This window comes from Chlamydomonas reinhardtii, chromosome 12 (assembly GCF_000002595.2).
Source record: "Chlamydomonas reinhardtii strain CC-503 cw92 mt+ chromosome 12, whole genome shotgun sequence".
In the NCBI taxonomy this organism is placed as follows: Eukaryota; Viridiplantae; Chlorophyta; class Chlorophyceae; order Chlamydomonadales; family Chlamydomonadaceae; genus Chlamydomonas; species Chlamydomonas reinhardtii.
In genome coordinates this window covers 7,293,857-7,311,943 of record NC_057015.1, presented here as the reverse complement: position 1 = coordinate 7,311,943, position 18,087 = coordinate 7,293,857, and the positions used below count along the sequence as shown (strand labels likewise).

The following is an 18,087-nucleotide window of genomic DNA, read 5'->3' as shown; positions in this document are numbered from 1 at the left end:
AGTTGGGTTCCGCGCGTGAATGCATCGGCGGTTGGCTGGCGGCCGTCCCTTCGCTACGCGCACATGGCATGAGCAGTCGGTGTCGCGCGCCGGCAACGCAGCTATAAATAAGATAGCACCTTCTATACAGTTACAACCCCTAACTATACACATACGCAACGGCTCCCACTAGGCGGGCTTGCTCGCTGGAGCTTGAGCGCGACTCCTTATGGATTTCATTATTACATAGCTGCATTGGACGTATGTTCAGATGGCCCAAAATAACGGTGCGGTGTCGCGGGACTGGAAATACTATTACCGTCGACTGTGCACCGGCTTCTGGGCCTGCTCAAAACAGTACAAGGTTCGTTGTATCCTTGCCGCTAAGCAGGACAGAAGCGTGAGCGGCCTGCTGCGTTTTTCGAATTGACTGCTGAAACGGGGCGAACGTGTCGTCCGGTGCCTTGCTTAGATATCGTAGGCATCAAATCTAAGTCTCCCTTATCTTTCCGTCGCTTACATGCCCCAGGCCGTTTGTGCCGTGGTGAGGTCGCATCCACGAGTACTTGCGGCACCCTTGCTGGTTTTCGCGCTTCTTACCGGAGTGGGTCTCTGGGCTGTCTACTTCTCTGCTATCCAGGAATCGCAGTCGCTCCAGGTGCGCCTGCCTCTGAGTCAAATGACGAGCGGCTTTTTGGGCTGAGCCCCCCTAGCTCGGCGTCGCGAACGCTCCAGCAACTCGTGTAGTGCGTTGCTGTGTCAACAGAGGTTTACAAACTCCGAAAGTCACTCACTACGGAGAAAATCTCTGAGGTGCTGCGTGGGCGGGCTGCTGCTGGTTCAGCCTTGTGCGAGCGACACAACACTTCGCTCGGGTTTCCGGCACACACCACACATATGCGCAGAACGAGGCCCTGAGCTTGGCCCGGAATGCCGCGGCCCAGTACCGCACCGCCCTCGTGGCGGCTTCCCTTCCCGTCGAGGCGCTGGCCACGCAGATCCAGCTGCAGCCAAATTACTTGGATGTGCAGCGCGTGTTCAATGCAGCGGCTCCACTCCTGGGCAGGGCGGTGAGTCACACCGATTCGTGCGGTCTTTGGCGGCTGGCTGATGGTGCCTGCTCCAATCCATCCGCCCTGTGGCTGCACGCGTGCGCATCCGTCCCTATAGGCCTACCTGCGATGCTCCTGCCTAGCTAGCTAGCTATAGATAGATGCACTGGGCTTGCACAACGTGCGTGTGCAATAGAAGCAGTTCACGGCATTGTTCATCTAATTTGTATGTTAGCAGCTCCAGCCATTCGCAACTTATACAAGCTCTCACCCCATCCAATCAACTCGACGCCGCTGCTGCAGGTCCCAACCAGAGCGCTAATGCGTCTGCAGCTGCTGCCGGCGGGGGTCCTGCGGATGGTGTACCCGCCCCTTCCGCCAACGCAGGGGACCAGTAATGGGCTGACGACTAGTCTGGGCTACGACATATTCTCAGGTAAAGGTTAGCATATTGACACCTACCGTATCTCTGTTTGCATGCCGCGCGTGATAGGCACTCGCTCAATCATCAATGCGTCGTTATACCCATGCATCTCTGCTGTGGCTGCTGGCCCTTACACACACACAGCTGCCGACGCTGAGGTGCGGGACAGCCTACGTCGCAGCCTGCGGGACCCGCGCCTGTCCATAGACGGACCCTTGCCGGGTACAGAGCCGACGCCCGAGTTGCGAGTGCTTGTCGTGAGGCAGGCTGTGTACGTGAACGTCACCAACCCGCAAGAGGATTTCGGCCGGCCCGACTCCCCGAACCCGGCCTGTGGTGCGCCGTGCGAATTTCAGCCCGCCACATATGCACCGCCGCCTGCTGCTGCTGGCGGCGATAGCAGCACTGCTGCTGCTGCGCTTGCCGGCGGCGGCGGCGGAGAGGGCGGCGCCGTCGTGGGTCGATTGTGGTGGGGCATGGTGAGCGCGGGCGTGTGCATCATTGTTTATATCGCTCGCGAGGGGTCAAGCTGGCGATACAGACAGCAGCAGTGAATGCATGCGACATTTGTGTGAGTGGCGGCATACGGATGGTTGTGGGCGCTGCTGCGTCGGCTGCACCTGCACCTGCACCTGCCTTAATTCATGCGCGCGCACGCTTAATGGACGGATGTGTCGCTCGCAGGTGGTGGCCGTGATCTATCTGGATGCCTTCACAACGGATGCCTCCCACCTGGACCTCCTGGCCAAAAGCAATCCCTCGGCGGCGGCCTCCGCAGCTGCTTCCACATCAAACAGTAGTAGCATCACTACTAGCACCAACACTAGCACCATCAGCAGCATTAGTGACTCAACCAGCAGTGGCTCCAGCGGCAGCAGCCTTGCGGCAGCAGGCTTGGCGGCGGAGGTGGGTGGCGCAGGTGCTGCGCTGCAGGCTCTGTCCGACCTCGGGTACCGGTACAGCATCACCAACGCGCTGGGCGGGCTGGTGGCGGCCAGTGCGCAGCTGCCCTCAGCTGCGCGAGGCGCTGCGGTGGAGGCGCCGATGGAGCTGCCGGGAACACAGGTGAGTGCGCGCTTACTTGCTTGAGGTTTATAGGATGGATAGATAGGATGGAATCATGCATGATGCCGAAGATTAGGCATTATGCAATCAACATGGCATCATTACGCCGCATGGCATCATGGCACATGGGTCATTGCATTCTCTGAGCGAGCTGCGTGCATGGCGGGGGGCGGCGCCGCGGGGTGTGGGTGGGCTGGGTGGCTGGCCGATATTATTGGGAGCAAGCAGGAGGGAGTTGCAAGAAGCAACGATCGCTTTCTAGCTGTTCCAGCCTAACTCGCCCCTTACTTCACATCAGTGTTTCCAGCCAGCAGTATCTTATAGTACACCCACGGCGGGTACCTGCACGGGGTGCCTGGCAACGCTAGACAATTACGACTCTGGGTGTGTGATGGGACAGGGTTCAGGCAGGTTGGCGAGGTCCCGCCTCCCGTACTCCAAAACCTTTATTTGGGGTACTACCGGGTTCCGGGGTATTATTATTGTAGATAGGTGCCCGCGTGGTTACTCGAGGCTCCAGGAACTATCATTTCCTCGGGCATTGGGTCCTTGTTGAAACATCTGGCTGGTTCACATTCCATGCATGCGCATGTGCGTGTGTGTGTTCGTGTGCATGCGTGTTCGTGTTCATTCGTGTCCGTGCGTGTTCATGCGTGTTCATGCGTGTTCGTGTCCATGTATGCGTGTCCGTGTGCACGCAATCGCAGCCAACACATACACACTGTCGTACGTGCGCATGCAGTGGGTGCTGCGAGTGAGCCCGGCATCTGCTGACGATGGCAACTGGATGCCGGTGTGGACTGGCGGCGTCATGGCTGCCGTGGTGGTGGCGGCCGCGATCGCGGCCGTCATGCTCTTCGGGCTGCTCGTCTCAAGGTGGGTGCGTGCGTGCGGCGCTTCAGTATGCAGCTAGCATCGCAGGCATGGCCCTTTGCCTTGCCTTGCCTTTGCGCGCGCACACACAAGCACACTTATGCGCGTGCGCACACACACACACACCCGCCGCACACACACAAACACGTACACACAGGCGCCGTCACGCCATGCTTCTGGAGGCTCTGCTGCCACCCGACATGCTGCACGGCCTGCGCAGCAATAGTGCGGTAGTGGCGGAGAAGATGGACCCCAGCAGATCACCGCGCATCACAGGTGGGTGCGCGCATCATGATTGCCGCCTTCGTGCGCGCGTGCGTACGTACGTACGTACGTACGCGCATACTTCCATGCAAATTGGATACTCAACTCCCACTACTTCTCATGCACACGCACATACGTATGCACGCACGCGCCCATGCACCCTCAGAGAGCCCCGCCGAGCTGCTGATGGACCTGCTGGCGGAGCTGCTTGCGGGCCAGGCGCCCGACCTGCGCCAGGTGGTGGTGCTGCGCTCGCTGCTGCTGCGCAACGCCGACTGGTACCGCCCGCTGGGCATGGGCGGCCAGCTGCTGCGCAACGCCAACCTGGAGGTGGGTGAGGGGGGCGGGCGGTACGGAGGCTGCTGCTGCGCGCTTGCGTGTGTGCAGCCGCCGACGGGCGAGACGGCTCAGACAATCATGCACCCGCCCGGATCCGATTGAAGGGTCGGGCGTCTGCCCCACGCTACCTGCTCATGATAGAAACATCATAACAGTTGCGGTAGGGACGACGTGCTTACCGTACGTTTACGTGATCGTCGCGCACCCCACTTGGGTCAACTTTCCTTTTTGCACCGCGCACCCCTGTTCCGGTCTTCTTTTGGGACCGCGCACCCCCCTACTAAGCATTTCTGCAAGACCGCGCAGCCAGTAAACTGCGCGGTACTGTACTGTAAGGGCGGGGCAAGCCAAGTAGTTATACGGTAAATGTACGGTATTGCAGTGCTGGCTTCGAAACCGGCCCACAGCCCCGCACATCTGCTAACCCCCCGCGCCACTCAGCGCGCCACCGCCAGTCTCAGCCGGCACAGTGCAACGCCACTTCGCCACAGCCCTGCACATCTCCTAACCAGTGTTTCCAAAACCGGGTACTAGTACCCATTCGGGTACTGAGAAAATAATTCGCCGAAATTGACGTGGGTACTGGAAACTAATTATTGGGGCCTCGAGTACCCACACGGGTACCAAAAATTTAATCCGCCGGACCCTATACTACCCGGGCCCCGCCGCAAATACTACTTGCTATGCGTAGTACATTCATACAGTAGATATGGCCCCTAAGGTTAAGGATAAGAGCTTGGGCAAGTCAAGGCCATTAAGTCCTTCTTCAGTGGCAAACCGGCTGGAGCAGCGGCACCTGTGCCTGGCTGTGCGGATGATGGCGCAGCGGTGGTTCTCAGTGTCGGACTTCCCGTACGCGGCAGCCCTGAAGCACTGGCGTGACAGTGCCGAGTTCCGCTGGGCGGACTAAGCTGTGGCGGGGCTGCTGGCCGGGATTAATGCACTTAGTAGTTGTGGTTAATGTGGGTGTGCGGACTGACGCGGGAAGCTGCATGTAGCGGGGCGGAAACTGTTTTCGGCTGGCTGACACTCAAGATTTGGAAGCAAGACAGGACGGTGTGGCAAGACTTAAACGCATGCAATTCACTCAAAACAGTGTTTTTTGGTATGCTCGTGAAAAAATTTCCGGGGGGGCTTCCGCCCTCCCGAACCCCCCCTACGAAGGGGAGACGGGGCCTTCGGCCACCGGGTACTGGAAGTAAAATGTCTTGAGCAGGCAGGTACCCGTGGGGTACTATAACGCTAATACCTTGTATAAGCTTTTGGAAACACTGCTCCTAACCCCCAGTATTTTCTAGTAAATTAGAACATTAGAAAAGGATACCGAGTACGGTAATTCGAATGTTTGCGCACAAAACTAGAAGGCTGGCGTAAGCACGTGCTCTCCACTCGCCCCATCCGGATTTTTTGGTGGACCGCGCACCCCCCCAGAGACTTTTTTTCCAGGACCGCGCACCCCCTCAAAAGTGCGCGGTAATTCGACTTTTTGGCAAAATACTTTATTTACATGCGCGGTGATCGTGCGCGGGTACGGTACTTACTGCTTACTACACACGCTGCAACTAACCCCATGCGTGTGCACGTGCATGTGCAGGATGACGTGGCGCGGGCGCTCATGAGGCAGCTGGGCACCGGCTTCCCAGAGGACGACCCGGACCGACGGGACCAGCAGGAGGAGGAGGACCCGCAAACGATGTATATGGAGGAGGATCTCGACGGCATGGAAGGGCTGGAAGGCCTGGACGAACTGAGCATCATCTTCGCCGCCACCGGAGCAGGTGGCGGCAGGGACCGGCCTTCTCAGTACCAGCAGCGGCAGCAGCCGAGGCAGCAGCAACGGCGGCCGCAGCAGCGGCAGCAGGCGCATGCGCTGCTGGCGGCTGGCGGCGGCGGGGACGGGGACGGGGATGAGGCGGCGCACGCCGCCGCTCGTGCTAGCCATGATGCTGACGCGGATGGTGATGATGGGTGGCGGGGCAGCGGTTGGCGGATGCAGGAGCTGCTGCTGTCAACCCAGGGGTTGGAGCGCCTGGAGCGGGAGGCGGCGGCGGCGGCCCGGTGCAGGACACTGCGCGGCGCGCTGTCACTCATCATGGCCGACGGCGAGGAGGGCGAGGAGGAGGAGGACGCCAGGGCCGCCGCCGCCGCCGTGAACATAATGATCACCGGCGGCGGCGGCGGTGTTGGTGGCGGCGGTGGTGATAGCGCGCACGCCGCCGCCACCGTCAGGTCCCCCAGCTGCCGTCGGCGGAGCGTGGGCCGGCGGAGCGCCAGCAGCGTGAGGAGCATGACTGCCGGCAGCGCTACGGCGGCGGCAGCGGCGGCCACCGGGCCAAACGCCGCCGCCGCCGCTGCAGCAGGATCAGCAGGCGGCAGCGGCAGGGGCTTGATATCGGCTCTTATGGCAGCCACGGCGGCAGCGACGGCGGCTTCGTCCCCAAGGGCGGCTGGGTCGGTAGGGCGGCGGCCGTCGGCGGCAACTTCTGCCGCTCCTTCGCCACGGCCCATGAGTCCCCGGAACCCCATGTCTGCCACGGCTCGGCTCCTGCTGAGCCAAGCTGGCGCGGATGCATCACCATACGAGCCGCCGATGGGATCATCAGCTGCAGCGGCGGCTGCCGGGTCCTCCGTTTTCGCCGCACCCCACAGTAGCGGCGGCCGGCGGGTTCACAGAGCAGCAGCAGCAGCAGCAGCAGCAGCCGGCGGCGGCCCCTCCGCGTCAGCCTCGAAGCTGCCCGTAGTTCTGTCCGAGGCGGTCGCGACGCTTCGGTCACCGGCGGACACCTCGAAACTTGTCAGGCACTTCAGCGGCTACCATGCTAAGGGCAACAGCATCCAGCGACAGGCTTCTCATAAGCCTGCTGGTGACGCGACAGCAGCTGTGGCGCCAACGGCAGTCGGGGCGGTGGCGGCAGCGGCGGCAGCAACAGCCATGTCAACGGTACCGCCGGTTTCCACCGGCGGCAGCAGGTTTGGCGGGCTGGTCGGGTTGCTGCGGTCCTCCCGCTCCCTCGCGCGGCGCACGCCACAGCCCCTCCGCAGCAGCACAGCAGGGCAGCCGCACATCTATGACCACGCACAGCAGATGGACCGGGCACAGCCGTGGGGCGCCGCCGCCGCTGCCAGCGGCGAAGCCACAGCCGCCACAGCCGCCACAGCCGCCACAGCCGCCACAGCCGCAGCGCGTGACATAATTAACAGTAACGAGCGGCCTCCCGCGGTGCTGTCCCGCATAGGCTGGCACTTGAGTAGCCTGCGGAGTAGTGGCGGCGGCGCCCAGCAGCAGGCGCACGCCGCCACCGCCCCATCATCAGCCGCTGGAGCTCCCCGCATCTGTCGGGCCGATGCTGGTGGTGGTGATGGGGACCAGCGACGACCTGCAGCCGGCACAGTGGCAGTGGTCAACATGGCGGCGGCTTTGTTGGAGGATGGGGCGCTGCCAGCCGCCGCTGTTGCGCAGCAGCGGCGGCTGCCAGCACTTCCACCAGCAGCGCTGCTGTGCTCTGAAACAGGGGACTCATCACTGCTGAGCGCGTCAGCGATTGCCAGCGGCGCGGGTGGCGGCGGGGGCGCTGCTGCAGGCAGCGCTTCTTCGGCCAGGGAACCTCCGTGGCTGCTGCTGCGCACCGCACCCCCAGACCTGCTGCTGCACGTAGCAGCCGCCGGCGCCGCGCAGCAATCTGCGTCCAGAAGCACGCCTGTTGTTGGGTCCGGAGTAGCAGACCGAGTAGCAGCATCCGGAGCAGCGACGGACGCGGCTACAATCACTATGACCGCACGCACGCACGCAGCTGATGCGCCCGCCGCCCCTGCTGATGATGCAAGGCCTGCAACCAGCGATGTGCCTGTGGCCGCCGGGGGCAACGCCGGGGACGACGCCGTGCGCCTCGCGTCCACAGCCACCAGGCTCCTGGGCGGAAGCAAAGTCACTTACAGCAGCAACGCGCCTGCTGGCCATCAGTCCCTGGACCAACAGCACCAAAGGAGAAGGCAGCAGCAGCTGCAGCAGCTGCAGGAGCAGCAGCCGGCAGCGGCGGCGGCGGCGGCGGGGGCGGAAACAGCGGCTCCTTTTCCTTCCGCCGCCGCTTCCTCCATTTACTCTGGCGGCAATGCTTCCGCGCTGCTGTCTGTGCACCCCGTTTCTGTTCCCGAGGGCGACGCGCTCTCATGTGAGCGCATTGAGCACAGCGGCATCATCGTTTGTGCGCCGGCGGCTGCTGCCGCGGCTGCCGTGTCGGCTCTGTCAGCTCCCTCCGCCGCCAGAGCCACTGCCGCCGCACCGCCACTTCCGAGGCCCCAGGCATCGGGTCTGCTCCTTGATGAGGTGTGTACGGCGGCAATTCACATGTCATGATGACAGGCCAGGCATTCTGGGCATGCTGTCGGGGCAGCACGCTGGGTATCTAGGGCGGGTACGAAGGTGCAAGATGCAAATGCGCGTTGTTCGGGTATTCTTCGCAACCAAGCAAGCAATACGCGGCGGCGGCTGTGGTAGATAGCCTTGGCTGCTGGCCTGTCCTGCATAATCTCCACGCACGCACCTGCCCCGCCGTGGCTTGATTACGGGTACTCTTGATCCTTCCCGTCACTCCCTCCGCCCCCCCCCTCCTCCGTCTTCCTCCCTCAGGTGGAGTCGCTGTTGGCCCGGGCGGACGACCTGCAGTACGACATGTGGGCACTGGCGGACGCCACCGCCGGCCGGCCGCTCAGCGCCCTGGCCTTCTTCCTGTTCCAGCGCCAGGGTCTACTCAAACACTTCCGCATCAAGCCGCTGAAGCTCGTTCGGTGCGTGCACGTACGGCTGGTAAACGCGCAGCTAGCTAGCTAGCTAGTTTAAGGACACGAATGGACGAGGAGACGGCGGGATAGGGCTGCTGCAGGCAAACCTCGAACACTACTGCGATAACTGGTATGACTGATGCCTTATGCCCGACACGCACGTGCGTGTCTGCGCGTGCCTGCCCACGCACATGCACCCGCCCCATACAACCCCCGACTCCGCATGTGCCTACATTTCCCACCCCAACCCCATTCCCAACCCCACCCCACCCCGCCCACAGGCTCTTGCGCGCGATTGAATCAGGTGCGTTGTTACATGCATGGGTGAGTGGGCACTGCTGCGCTCCTGGATGGCTGCTCACCGCTGCGTGCTGCTAGCAGGGAGGCAGGAGCATGCCGCCGCCCATTCTCCCGCGCCCTGTCCTCCTTTCCTGGCACCATCACCACATACATGCCTATGCCCGGCACTCAATGCGCATCCGTGCTTCACTCCCCACGCGGCCACGCCTCCCATGCACGCATGCATGCCATCAACCGATCTATCGACCGATGCAGGGTACCCCAACAACCCCTACCACAACGCCACGCACGCCGCTGACGTGGTGCGGACCACCCACGTGCTGGCGCACGCCGCCTGCCTCACCGCCCACCACCTGGACACGCTGGGACTGTTGGCGCTCTACTTTGCGGCGGTGAGGGAGTGCCGTACGTCCGTACGCAACTATGGCCGGTGCTGCTGAACTCAGTTGTCGACAAGCGAGCGAGCGAGCGGGATATGCGGCGGGCGTGGTGACTCATTGGATGGAATTATTCCCCACCGATACCAGTGAAAGAATGGTGCGGCTCAGCGCGCGTGTGCCTGTGTCTCCCGCTGGGCCCGTCCATCCTGGCACGTTCTCTGCTGACTGCTGCCCCCTATGTGCTTGCATGCAGGTCATCCATGACTTCGGGCACCCCGGCCTGACCGGCGACTTCCTGGTCGCCACCTCGCACCCGCTGGCGCTGCGCTACAACGACCGCTCGCCGCTTGAGAACCACCACGCTTCCGCCGCCTTCACGCTCATGGCGGAGCGGCCCGAGCTGGACGCGTTCGAGGGCCTCAGCCGGGAGCAGCGCATTGCTTTCCGCAAGCAGGTGGGTCGGTGCATGTATGACTTGTGCGCGGTAGTAGGTTGAATTGTCCCGTGTTAGTTACACTGGGGTGCCATCAATCCCGTGTATCCACCATTGTGGCGATTGCCATTAGAGCATATGGGTGTGTATGCTTGGTCATGCGCGCACTGCTGCATGCCTGGATGCAGGTTGTGGAGCTGGTGATGGGCACGGACATGAAGCAACACTTCGGGCTGCTGTCACAATTCACAAACGCCGTCAGCGCGCAGCGCCTCAAGCAGCACCAGTACCAGCAGCAGCCGCTGGCGGCGCCTGCCGTGGCAGTGCCGGCGGACGCGGAGGCGCAGGCTGCTGCTGTTGGCGGAGGCAGCGGTGGTGGCGGCGGCGTGGCCATGCGGGGGCGGCGGCGTGAGCCTGCACAGCAGCAGCAGCAGCAGCAGCAGCTGGCGGCGCCGCCGGGTGCGGTGGTCGTGACCATAGGCGATGGTGGCGGCGCTGTGGCGGCAGCTGCTGAGTCAGACGTGTCGCAGCAGAAATCAGCCTCCACGTGAGTAGTGCCACGACTGCTATGCATGCTGAGGACAAGCGGGAAGTCGGGACCAGTCTCGCCATGACACAACATGAGAAACCTGTGCAGCAGTTTCCAAACCCGAGCTTGTCAGCCCCTTGATTGCCCACATGCATGCCATGTATACCCAGCCAAGGAGCGTGTCATGTCCATTGGTCACACTTTGCGTCTGTTGGGAAAGCACTAGGGAAAGTAAGGCCGACACTATGTATATGAATGCGCAAGCAAAGCGGGCCGCGATCCGTGTGTGTGTGTGTGTGTGTATGTGTATGTATGTGTGTGTGTGTGTGTGTGTGTTTATGGCCCTGCTGCTGGTTGTGACACGCATATGCTTGGTTGTGCTGTTTCACAGGCGGCGTGACCGCGGTGGTGTCACCTCAACAAGTGGGAGTCAAGCCGCTGCAAAGGCGGCGGCGTCCGCGGATCCTTGTGCCCAACACCACCACCCAGATTCGCCCAACCACAACAATCGCACGCCCACTGCAGCTGGCACCTTCTCAGCGCCATCAACCGTAGTGCACGATGGCACGGCGGCGCCGGCGGCACGCAAGCAGACGCAGCCGGTGGCGGCGGCGGGAGCAGTCACGTCCTTCTTGCGCCAATCACTGCCTGTGTTGGCGCCACCGCCGGTGGTGGGCTGCGCGCCTGTAGCGGCAGCGCAGGGGCAGGCCGCGGCGGCAGTGCCGGCGCCGCCGCCGCTGCCGCCCGCGGACGAGTCCCAGCGGCTGCTGGCTCTGCAGATCTGCCTCAAGGTGGCAGACATTGGGCACCTGGCGGGAACACTACCTGTGCACAAGCGGTGAGCGATTGCACATCCGTTGACAGCCCTGCTGGTGATTTGCGCATGAGGCAACCATGCCTGTATGCAGCAGCAGTGCGTGCAACGGGCGGGCGGGACTGAGCGAGCGATCTTGCTTGTATGCCGAAGGCCGAACACTCTGGCTGGTGGTTTGAGCGCGTTGGGTTCTCGGGAAGTTGACTTCATGTACTTCATCTTACTTGGAGAGCACCACCCGGTGATGACCAACCCCGACTCACGCAGGTGGCTGGGTGTGTTGGAGGAGGAGTTCTTCCGGCAAGGTGACAAGGAGCGGGAGGCAGGGCTTCCCATCAGCCCGCTTTTCGACCGCGCCAAGCAGGGCGTGTCCAAGAGCCAGGTGAGTGCGTGGTTGGCTGCGGGTCGCTCGGGGCCATGGTGCATACGTGTGTCCTGTGCTTGGGCGGCCATACGCCGCCGTACGTAGGTGTGCCACGTGGGTATGGCATGCATGCGGGCGGGCCGGCCGCCAATTGTGAGGCGCGGACGGCCTGGGCGCATGCGCCACATAACTGCAGATAATGATGCGCGCAAACCTTCTTTGGGGTGCGTGTTCAGAGGGCGAGGCGCGGCCTTGACACGCGCAAGCGCTCAAACCTCCATGCATCCGCGCGCTGTGTTCATGTGTTGAACAACCCGCGCGCAGGCCGGCTTTTACGAATTCGTGGCGCTGCCGTTGGTGCGGGCCCTGACATCCGCCTTTCCCGGAGCCACACCGCTGGTCCGGTGCTACGAAGCCAACTACGAATACTGGAAGATGGAGCAAAAGCAGCAGCAGCAGCAGCAGTAATGCATGTCCCTTGCTTAGGCAAGATAATAAGGAGTTGGAATGCAGTCAAGTCCTCCCAATGACGTCAGAGGCACTGACGGCATGACGGGCATGCCGTTACGATACTTGGGTATGCACACACGCGCGTTGCTCTCAAAAGGGTTTTGGCATTGATCTTGCGTTGCAAGGCACGGCTGTTGTTGGGCGACCAAACTACTAGCTGCATAAATGGGTCAACTGCTTGGGGATATTGATTCGGATGCATGTTGGTTTGGTTCGTTGCTTGGACATGTAGCACGTATTCTATCCTAGGGGCTAGCGACATGCTATTGCAGTGGGACGGCCCTCGTCCGCACGGCATAGGCTCGCTTGCACGTGCAGGGTTGCAAAGGTGGACCGGCGCGGCCTTACCTCTTTCCCTTGTGCATTAGCAAGCAATGCGTGCTGTCCAGCTAGCAGCAGGAGTTAGGTTGCTTGCATGGGGCAGGAGTCGTACCACGAAGATGAATGAAGCAGGTATGAAAGCACCAAACCAATGGAGATGCCGCATGCACGTTGAACAGCTGATGAAGTATTGCACCACTGCTGATAAGGTTGCGCAGCGGCGCGGTATCATGCAATGATACGCCAGCTAGCTAGGTAGTGCAGTATTGCTGCACTCCTGATCAGTTGAAATAAATCCCTGTGCGTGGTCATAATGTCATCATTACACTTGTGTACTGGGCCAAATGCTTTCGTTGGGCCGCAGCATTGGTGGTGATAATAAGGACCAGTAGATGGGATGCAAGGCTGTAGCCTGGCAGGGGAGACACTATTCGTGATGTTGTTTTACTTGCTTTTACTTAGCTGTGCTGGCTTGTGGGTTACGCTGGCTAAGCACACGCAGAGGGGATCAAGAAGGTGCTCACACGTACACCTGCTGAGGGTGCTTTTGCGCTGCTGCCTGGAGGTTCTGTGGGCTGGACTGCTTCGCTTGGTTGGTTATGCGCTGGGTGGCTGCTGGAGTGGCGGGCTGGAGGACACGACACCAACACGTGGACCTCCCGTTTGACTCTTGTGTGGTGTCTTCGAAATGGAATAATGCTTGTCGCAGTGCTGCCACAGTGGCCATAGCGGCCTGATTGATTGTTGGCATGCTTTGCGTGTGTGGTCCGAAGGCGCGGCTGTGCGATGTTGCGTTCTTTGTTTTCTTGCTTGAATGCATGTATGGATGCATAGTTGTTTGTTTGGCAGGTGGGGCCGGGCCGGCAGGGATGGCCGTCCCTTTCTGCAGTGCCCCCCATGGGCTCCCAGCCCATCACAGCCGCCGCGCCTCCACCTGCTCCTGGGTGGCGGGGGGGGGGGGGGGTTTGAGACACGTCACGGAACGGATCTAACCTTCTTGTATTGGATGCCTTACTTGCTTCGAAGGGTGCGTGGCTTCAGTGGCGTGACTACTGGAGGCTACCGTACGTAGTGAGAGAGCACATGGCTGCCTGCATGGGGGCTTATTAGCCTTGCGCATCTGTGGGCCTTACTTGCTGCACCTACCATTACCTGTTGGGCCTCCTGGTGGTGCGCCTACCTTGCGGTGCGCCTACATACCAGGTGTGCCTATCTATACGTGCCGATGCGCCTTATTGGTGCGCCTACCTGGCTGGTGCGGCGGGCGCAGCAGAGTGGAGACTGTGCCGCGCGTGTCCTGCGTGTCGCCAATGTATGACGTCGTGCTCCTAGCTAGGCCGCCAGGATGCCAGGCTGTTAACGTATCGCACACATGTGTTTTGCTTGTAATGAATGAAGATTGAAGAACCCCGTAGTCGCTATGCAGAGTCGTCCTGATCAGCAAGTACTGGCAGGTAAACTCCGTGAGTACACTCCCTGACCGACTTTGATGGGTGGAGGAGCGCCCAGCATATCGAAGCACATGCAGCGGCGGCGGGGAGCACAGCTACTGTATGCCTGTTGCGGTGCGTGGTTACACGTACTCCATCCATGACGGCCGGCGTGTTGCCGCCTGAATATGTCCGGACGTCTTATTTGTCCAAAGCTGGTTCGAGCACCATAGTCCGAGCTGTCAACCAGCCACGCGCACCCGATTGCCACACGCGCGGCGTGGCCCGTCACCCCCTCCCACAAGGGATGCAACCGCTTGCTGCATTGCGCCCTTCCGAGTTCCGAGTCCTTGCTTGCGCCCTTTCACGCACTTGGTGCCTTCCTGAATGGTGCCACGTGCCTGCACGCCTCTAGCACCCACCGTAAGTTGCCCGCATGCAGCAGCACACCCGGCTGTCCCGATGCATCCTTTGATCAACCCACCCGTCAACTCGATCGCCTGATCAACCCTTCGGCCTCCACTCCGCCATCGCCGCTCGAGCTGGCGCCGCCTCTGCCTATCGCCGCACCGGCTGAGGCCCACGCCGGCAATGCCCGGTGTCCGGTCTGCTCTACTCGCCGTCCCGCCCTCTTCGTCTCGTCCCTTCAAGTCCTGGTGAATAAAACTCTGTCCAACGCTATCCTAGGTCTCATATCAATACATGTCAATCAAGCTAGTCTTGTGACGACGCGAAACAACTATTGTCACGCACGCTAGCTCCAGTCCGGTAGCTCCCCACACAATTACTTGTTGAGCGCCGAGGCAATGGCCTGAGCCACCTCGTCCTGCACACATCAGAAGCGGGCAGCGCAGCGCGGCGCATGTGAGGGTGTCGTGGGCAGAGAAGTGCGACAGGGATAAGCAACACGCACTAGGCGGATGCCCTGAGGCCTTCGCTGCCGCCCCCACCGTCCCCATACCGTGTAACTGTCCATGCCCTCCTCCCAAGCACCCACCCGCCCACCCGCCCACCAACCCTGACTCCCCCCAAAAGCCCCCAAACCCCCTCCTCGCTCCTTGCGTTGGGTCCGGTTTGGCTTGGGCTGGCATGTACACAACCCTCCCACAATCCCACCCCACCTGCGGCCGGTCTGCCTTGAGCGCCACCACCTTGGCGGCGTAGTGCTGGATGACGGGCGTGGTCTGGTCGTGGAAGGCACCCAGCCGCGCCTTGAGCGTCTCGGCGTTGTCGTCCTTGCGCTGCATCAGCGGCTCGCCCGTCACGTCGTCCACACCCGCAACCTGGTGTGTGTGTTAAAGAGCACAAGGAAAACGTTGCGCAAAGACAGTGTATGCGATGCAGCAAAGCGACGGTTTACGGATGTTACCTGAAGTTACCTCGCATACCTGCTGCGGTGAGCCGCCGGTCTTACCAACCGGAAATCGCGCAACCCCCGCTGCTCTAACCTCGAGGGGGGATTCGTGTCCACACGCTCTCAAGGGTGCAAACCCATGCATGTGCTCACGGTACCGTGAGGCCCAGGCACTCCTACGATTCCTAGCTCCTGGTGTGTGTGTGTGTGTGTGTGTGTGTGTGTGTGTGTGTGTGTGTGTGTGTGTGTGTGTGTGTGTGTGTGTGTGTGTGTGTGTGTGTGTGGGTTACATTCATGACTGTTAAAGAAGTGAAGGCGTGGGGGGGGCATGGGGAGGGAGGCGTGAAGCGTGTGGGGGCGGCATGGCGTGCGCGGGAGGGGGGTATGCAGGAGTGTGCGTACGTTGTTGCGTGGAGTGCACGCACCAGGAACAGGGAGGCGAAGGAACCCTGTTCGCGGCACGGCCCAGCGCCTTTCTTGCAGCCACGTCGCTGCACCCATCCACACCTCGCAGCTCCCCTCCCGACAAGGGCCCTGGCGCCCGGCCGGCCACAGCCCAGCGTGCCGCAGCCCACACTCCCCCGCCCGGCCCCCGCCCTCGCCTGGGTCGCCCTCCCACCTCCCTCCAGCCCGCCCGCCCCCCTCCCCCCGGGCGCTCCCGCCTTTCCCCTTAGTCGGCCCCCGCCTCTCCGCCTCCACCCCCCGTCGCGCCACGCCTCCACCACCCCCCCCCCCGCCCTCCCGTCACTGCCCCTCCGCCTCACCTTGGGCGGGGCGAACTTAACGTGGTAGGAGCGGCCCGAGGAGGGGTGCACCCAGCGGCCCACCACACGCTCCACCTGGCGAACGTCGGGTGTGGGGTAACATGCATGACAAAATAGTAAGTGAAGCTGGGGGTTGGGTGAGGGGCGAGGAGGCGGGATTTGCACGGGTGAGCACGGGGCCAGGGTGGGACAGTTTGGGTGGGTGGGAGAGCAGCAGCTCTAGGCGGGGCGACATGGGGACAGCTGGATGGCTACGGTACGTGCGGGCGCGGCATATACGGCATATGCGCGGGTGCCGGCTTGGCAGTTTCGTGATTGGCCGCGCCAGCCCCGGCGTTCTGCCACTGCGCCGCACCCTGCAGCCCCCATGCAATGCCCTGTACGGCTGTAACCCAGAACGTGCCTGCTCCAGCCCGCCACGACCCGCCCGCCGTCCGCCCCCGCGCGACCGCTACTGGCCCCCGGTGCCACTGCCGCAGGGCCCCTTACCACCAACCGATTCTGCTGCGCCTGACAAATCCGGCAGTCGCCTTGCAGCCGCTGCCGCCCTGACCGTGCCAGCTACCGCTGTAGTAGCGTCTGGTTTTGCCCCTTCGACCGATAAGCTCTGGCCACGTGTACACCCGCCTCCGCACACGCATCCACGCACGCCTCCAGAGTACCGCACCTCGCTCCCTCCCCCCATGACCACCCGCCTCTTGCACGCACGCACACACGCCCCCTCCCCTCACCCAATCTTTCTCCTCCTCCAACACCACCCCGCCCCAACTCTTCCCAACACCACCACCCTCACCCCCACCACCCTCACCAGCAGCGAGTCCGGCACAACGAAGTTGAGCACGCGGTCAATGGCCTGGCCGCGCTTGGCAAGCATCTCATCCAGCTTCTTGGCCTGTGGAGGGGAGGTAATGGCGGCAGCGGGAGATGGGGGAAGGATGGAGCGGAGGCAGGGTCACGTCCCCACCCTACTGACCCAGCCCGCGCACGCAACCCACCGCCGGGCTCCTGGTCCCCGCCTCCCCTTCCTCTCCTCCCTCCTGCCCCGCCCTCCTGCCCTCCCTCTTGCCAAGCCCTCCCGCCCCTCCCTCCCCTTCCTATCCTCTCTCTCCTCCCTCTCCTCCCCCTCCCGTTCCTCCTGCCCCTCCTTCCTGCCCTCCTGTTGCCTTGGCGTTTACCAGCCCCGCCCTCCTCTCCACCGCTCCCACCTGCACCACGGTGCGCGGGAAGCCGTCCAGGATGAACCCCTTGGCGCACTCCGCCTGCTGCGTGGCCTCCTCAATCAGGCCGATCACGATCTCGTCGCTCACCAGCGCGCCGCTCTCCATGGCCTTCTTGGCCTGAAAGTCAAAAGGGGGGAGGGAGAGGGAGGGAGAGGGTTGGGGGGGAGTGGGGAAGGGCCTGGGATGGAGGGAGATGGTGGCGTTGGCGGTTGTGACACGCCAGCAGAACGGCCAGCGGTTGCCCCAAACGAGCATAATCCGCGCGGCCCCGAAGTTGTGGGTGGGGCATGCACACACGGGCAGTGGCAATCCTAGGTCACCAGCGTGGCGTGCCCAGGCCGCCCCGGCCCTCGGCGTTGCCCTGCCCGGCGGCCGTGCGTGTATTTGCGGTTGTTGGACGCGTGCCCCCGGCCCTCTCACCTCCAGGCCCAGGGGCGTCTTGGCAGCCACGGCCGCGCGCAGCATGTCACCGGTGGCTAGGTGGCACAGGCAGTGCTCGTTCTTGATGCGAGGGGACTGCGTGCCCTTGCCGCAGCCGGGGGGGCCTGCGCGCATCATCCGTGTCGTGGATGTCAACCATGTTGACCAGGGTGACGTCTTTGCCCCTAAAACTTCTGGGTCTGGTCCAAAATCAAGTTATAGCGCTCCGCGCTATATTCCGCTGCCCGCGCGGTGGTCGATCGACCCCGGCGGCGAGCCCAAGCGCGACCACCCACCGATGAGGATAATACGCTTCTCCGGCTTCTTCGTGCAGTCCAGACGGCGCTGGATCTCGGCCATCAGGGCCTCAGTCGAGACCTCGGTCAGGTCGGCCGGCATGTTGCTCACGTTCAGCACAAGAAAGGAAAGAAAGGGTTGACCGAATCCAAAAGCGAGGCACTACAGTGTTAAAC

General features: G+C 62.4%; 2 protein-coding genes across 2 annotated transcripts; one reads left to right on the top strand and one right to left on the bottom strand.

Annotated features, from left to right (window-relative positions):
- Positions 1–139: 139 nt before the first annotated feature.
- On the top strand, positions 140–13,827 carry CHLRE_12g557500v5 (uncharacterized protein). The gene is made up of 18 exons (XM_043069120.1): positions 140–343; positions 509–637; positions 885–1,049; positions 1,335–1,467; positions 1,600–1,934; positions 2,140–2,520; positions 3,263–3,396; positions 3,551–3,669; positions 3,824–3,987; positions 5,591–8,320; positions 8,624–8,781; positions 9,057–9,079; positions 9,331–9,467; positions 9,709–9,909; positions 10,077–10,435; positions 10,809–11,255; positions 11,499–11,613; positions 11,920–13,827. The coding sequence occupies exons 1-18, from the start codon at positions 251–253 to the stop codon at positions 12,061–12,063; spliced, it is 5,967 nt and encodes a 1,988-aa protein (XP_042918881.1). The 5' UTR covers positions 140–250; the 3' UTR covers positions 12,064–13,827.
- Positions 13,828–13,987: 160 nt separating this feature from the next.
- CHLRE_12g557600v5 (uncharacterized protein) lies at positions 13,988–18,079 on the bottom strand. The gene is made up of 7 exons (XM_043069123.1): positions 17,911–18,079; positions 17,615–17,739; positions 17,180–17,311; positions 16,783–16,866; positions 15,975–16,049; positions 14,978–15,139; positions 13,988–14,682 (listed from the first exon to the last, which is right to left on the bottom strand). Exons 1-7 carry the CDS (start codon positions 18,011–18,013, stop codon positions 14,641–14,643), a joined length of 723 nt encoding a protein of 240 aa, XP_042918880.1. The 5' UTR covers positions 18,014–18,079; the 3' UTR covers positions 13,988–14,640.
- Between the last annotated feature and the right edge of the window lie 8 nt (positions 18,080–18,087).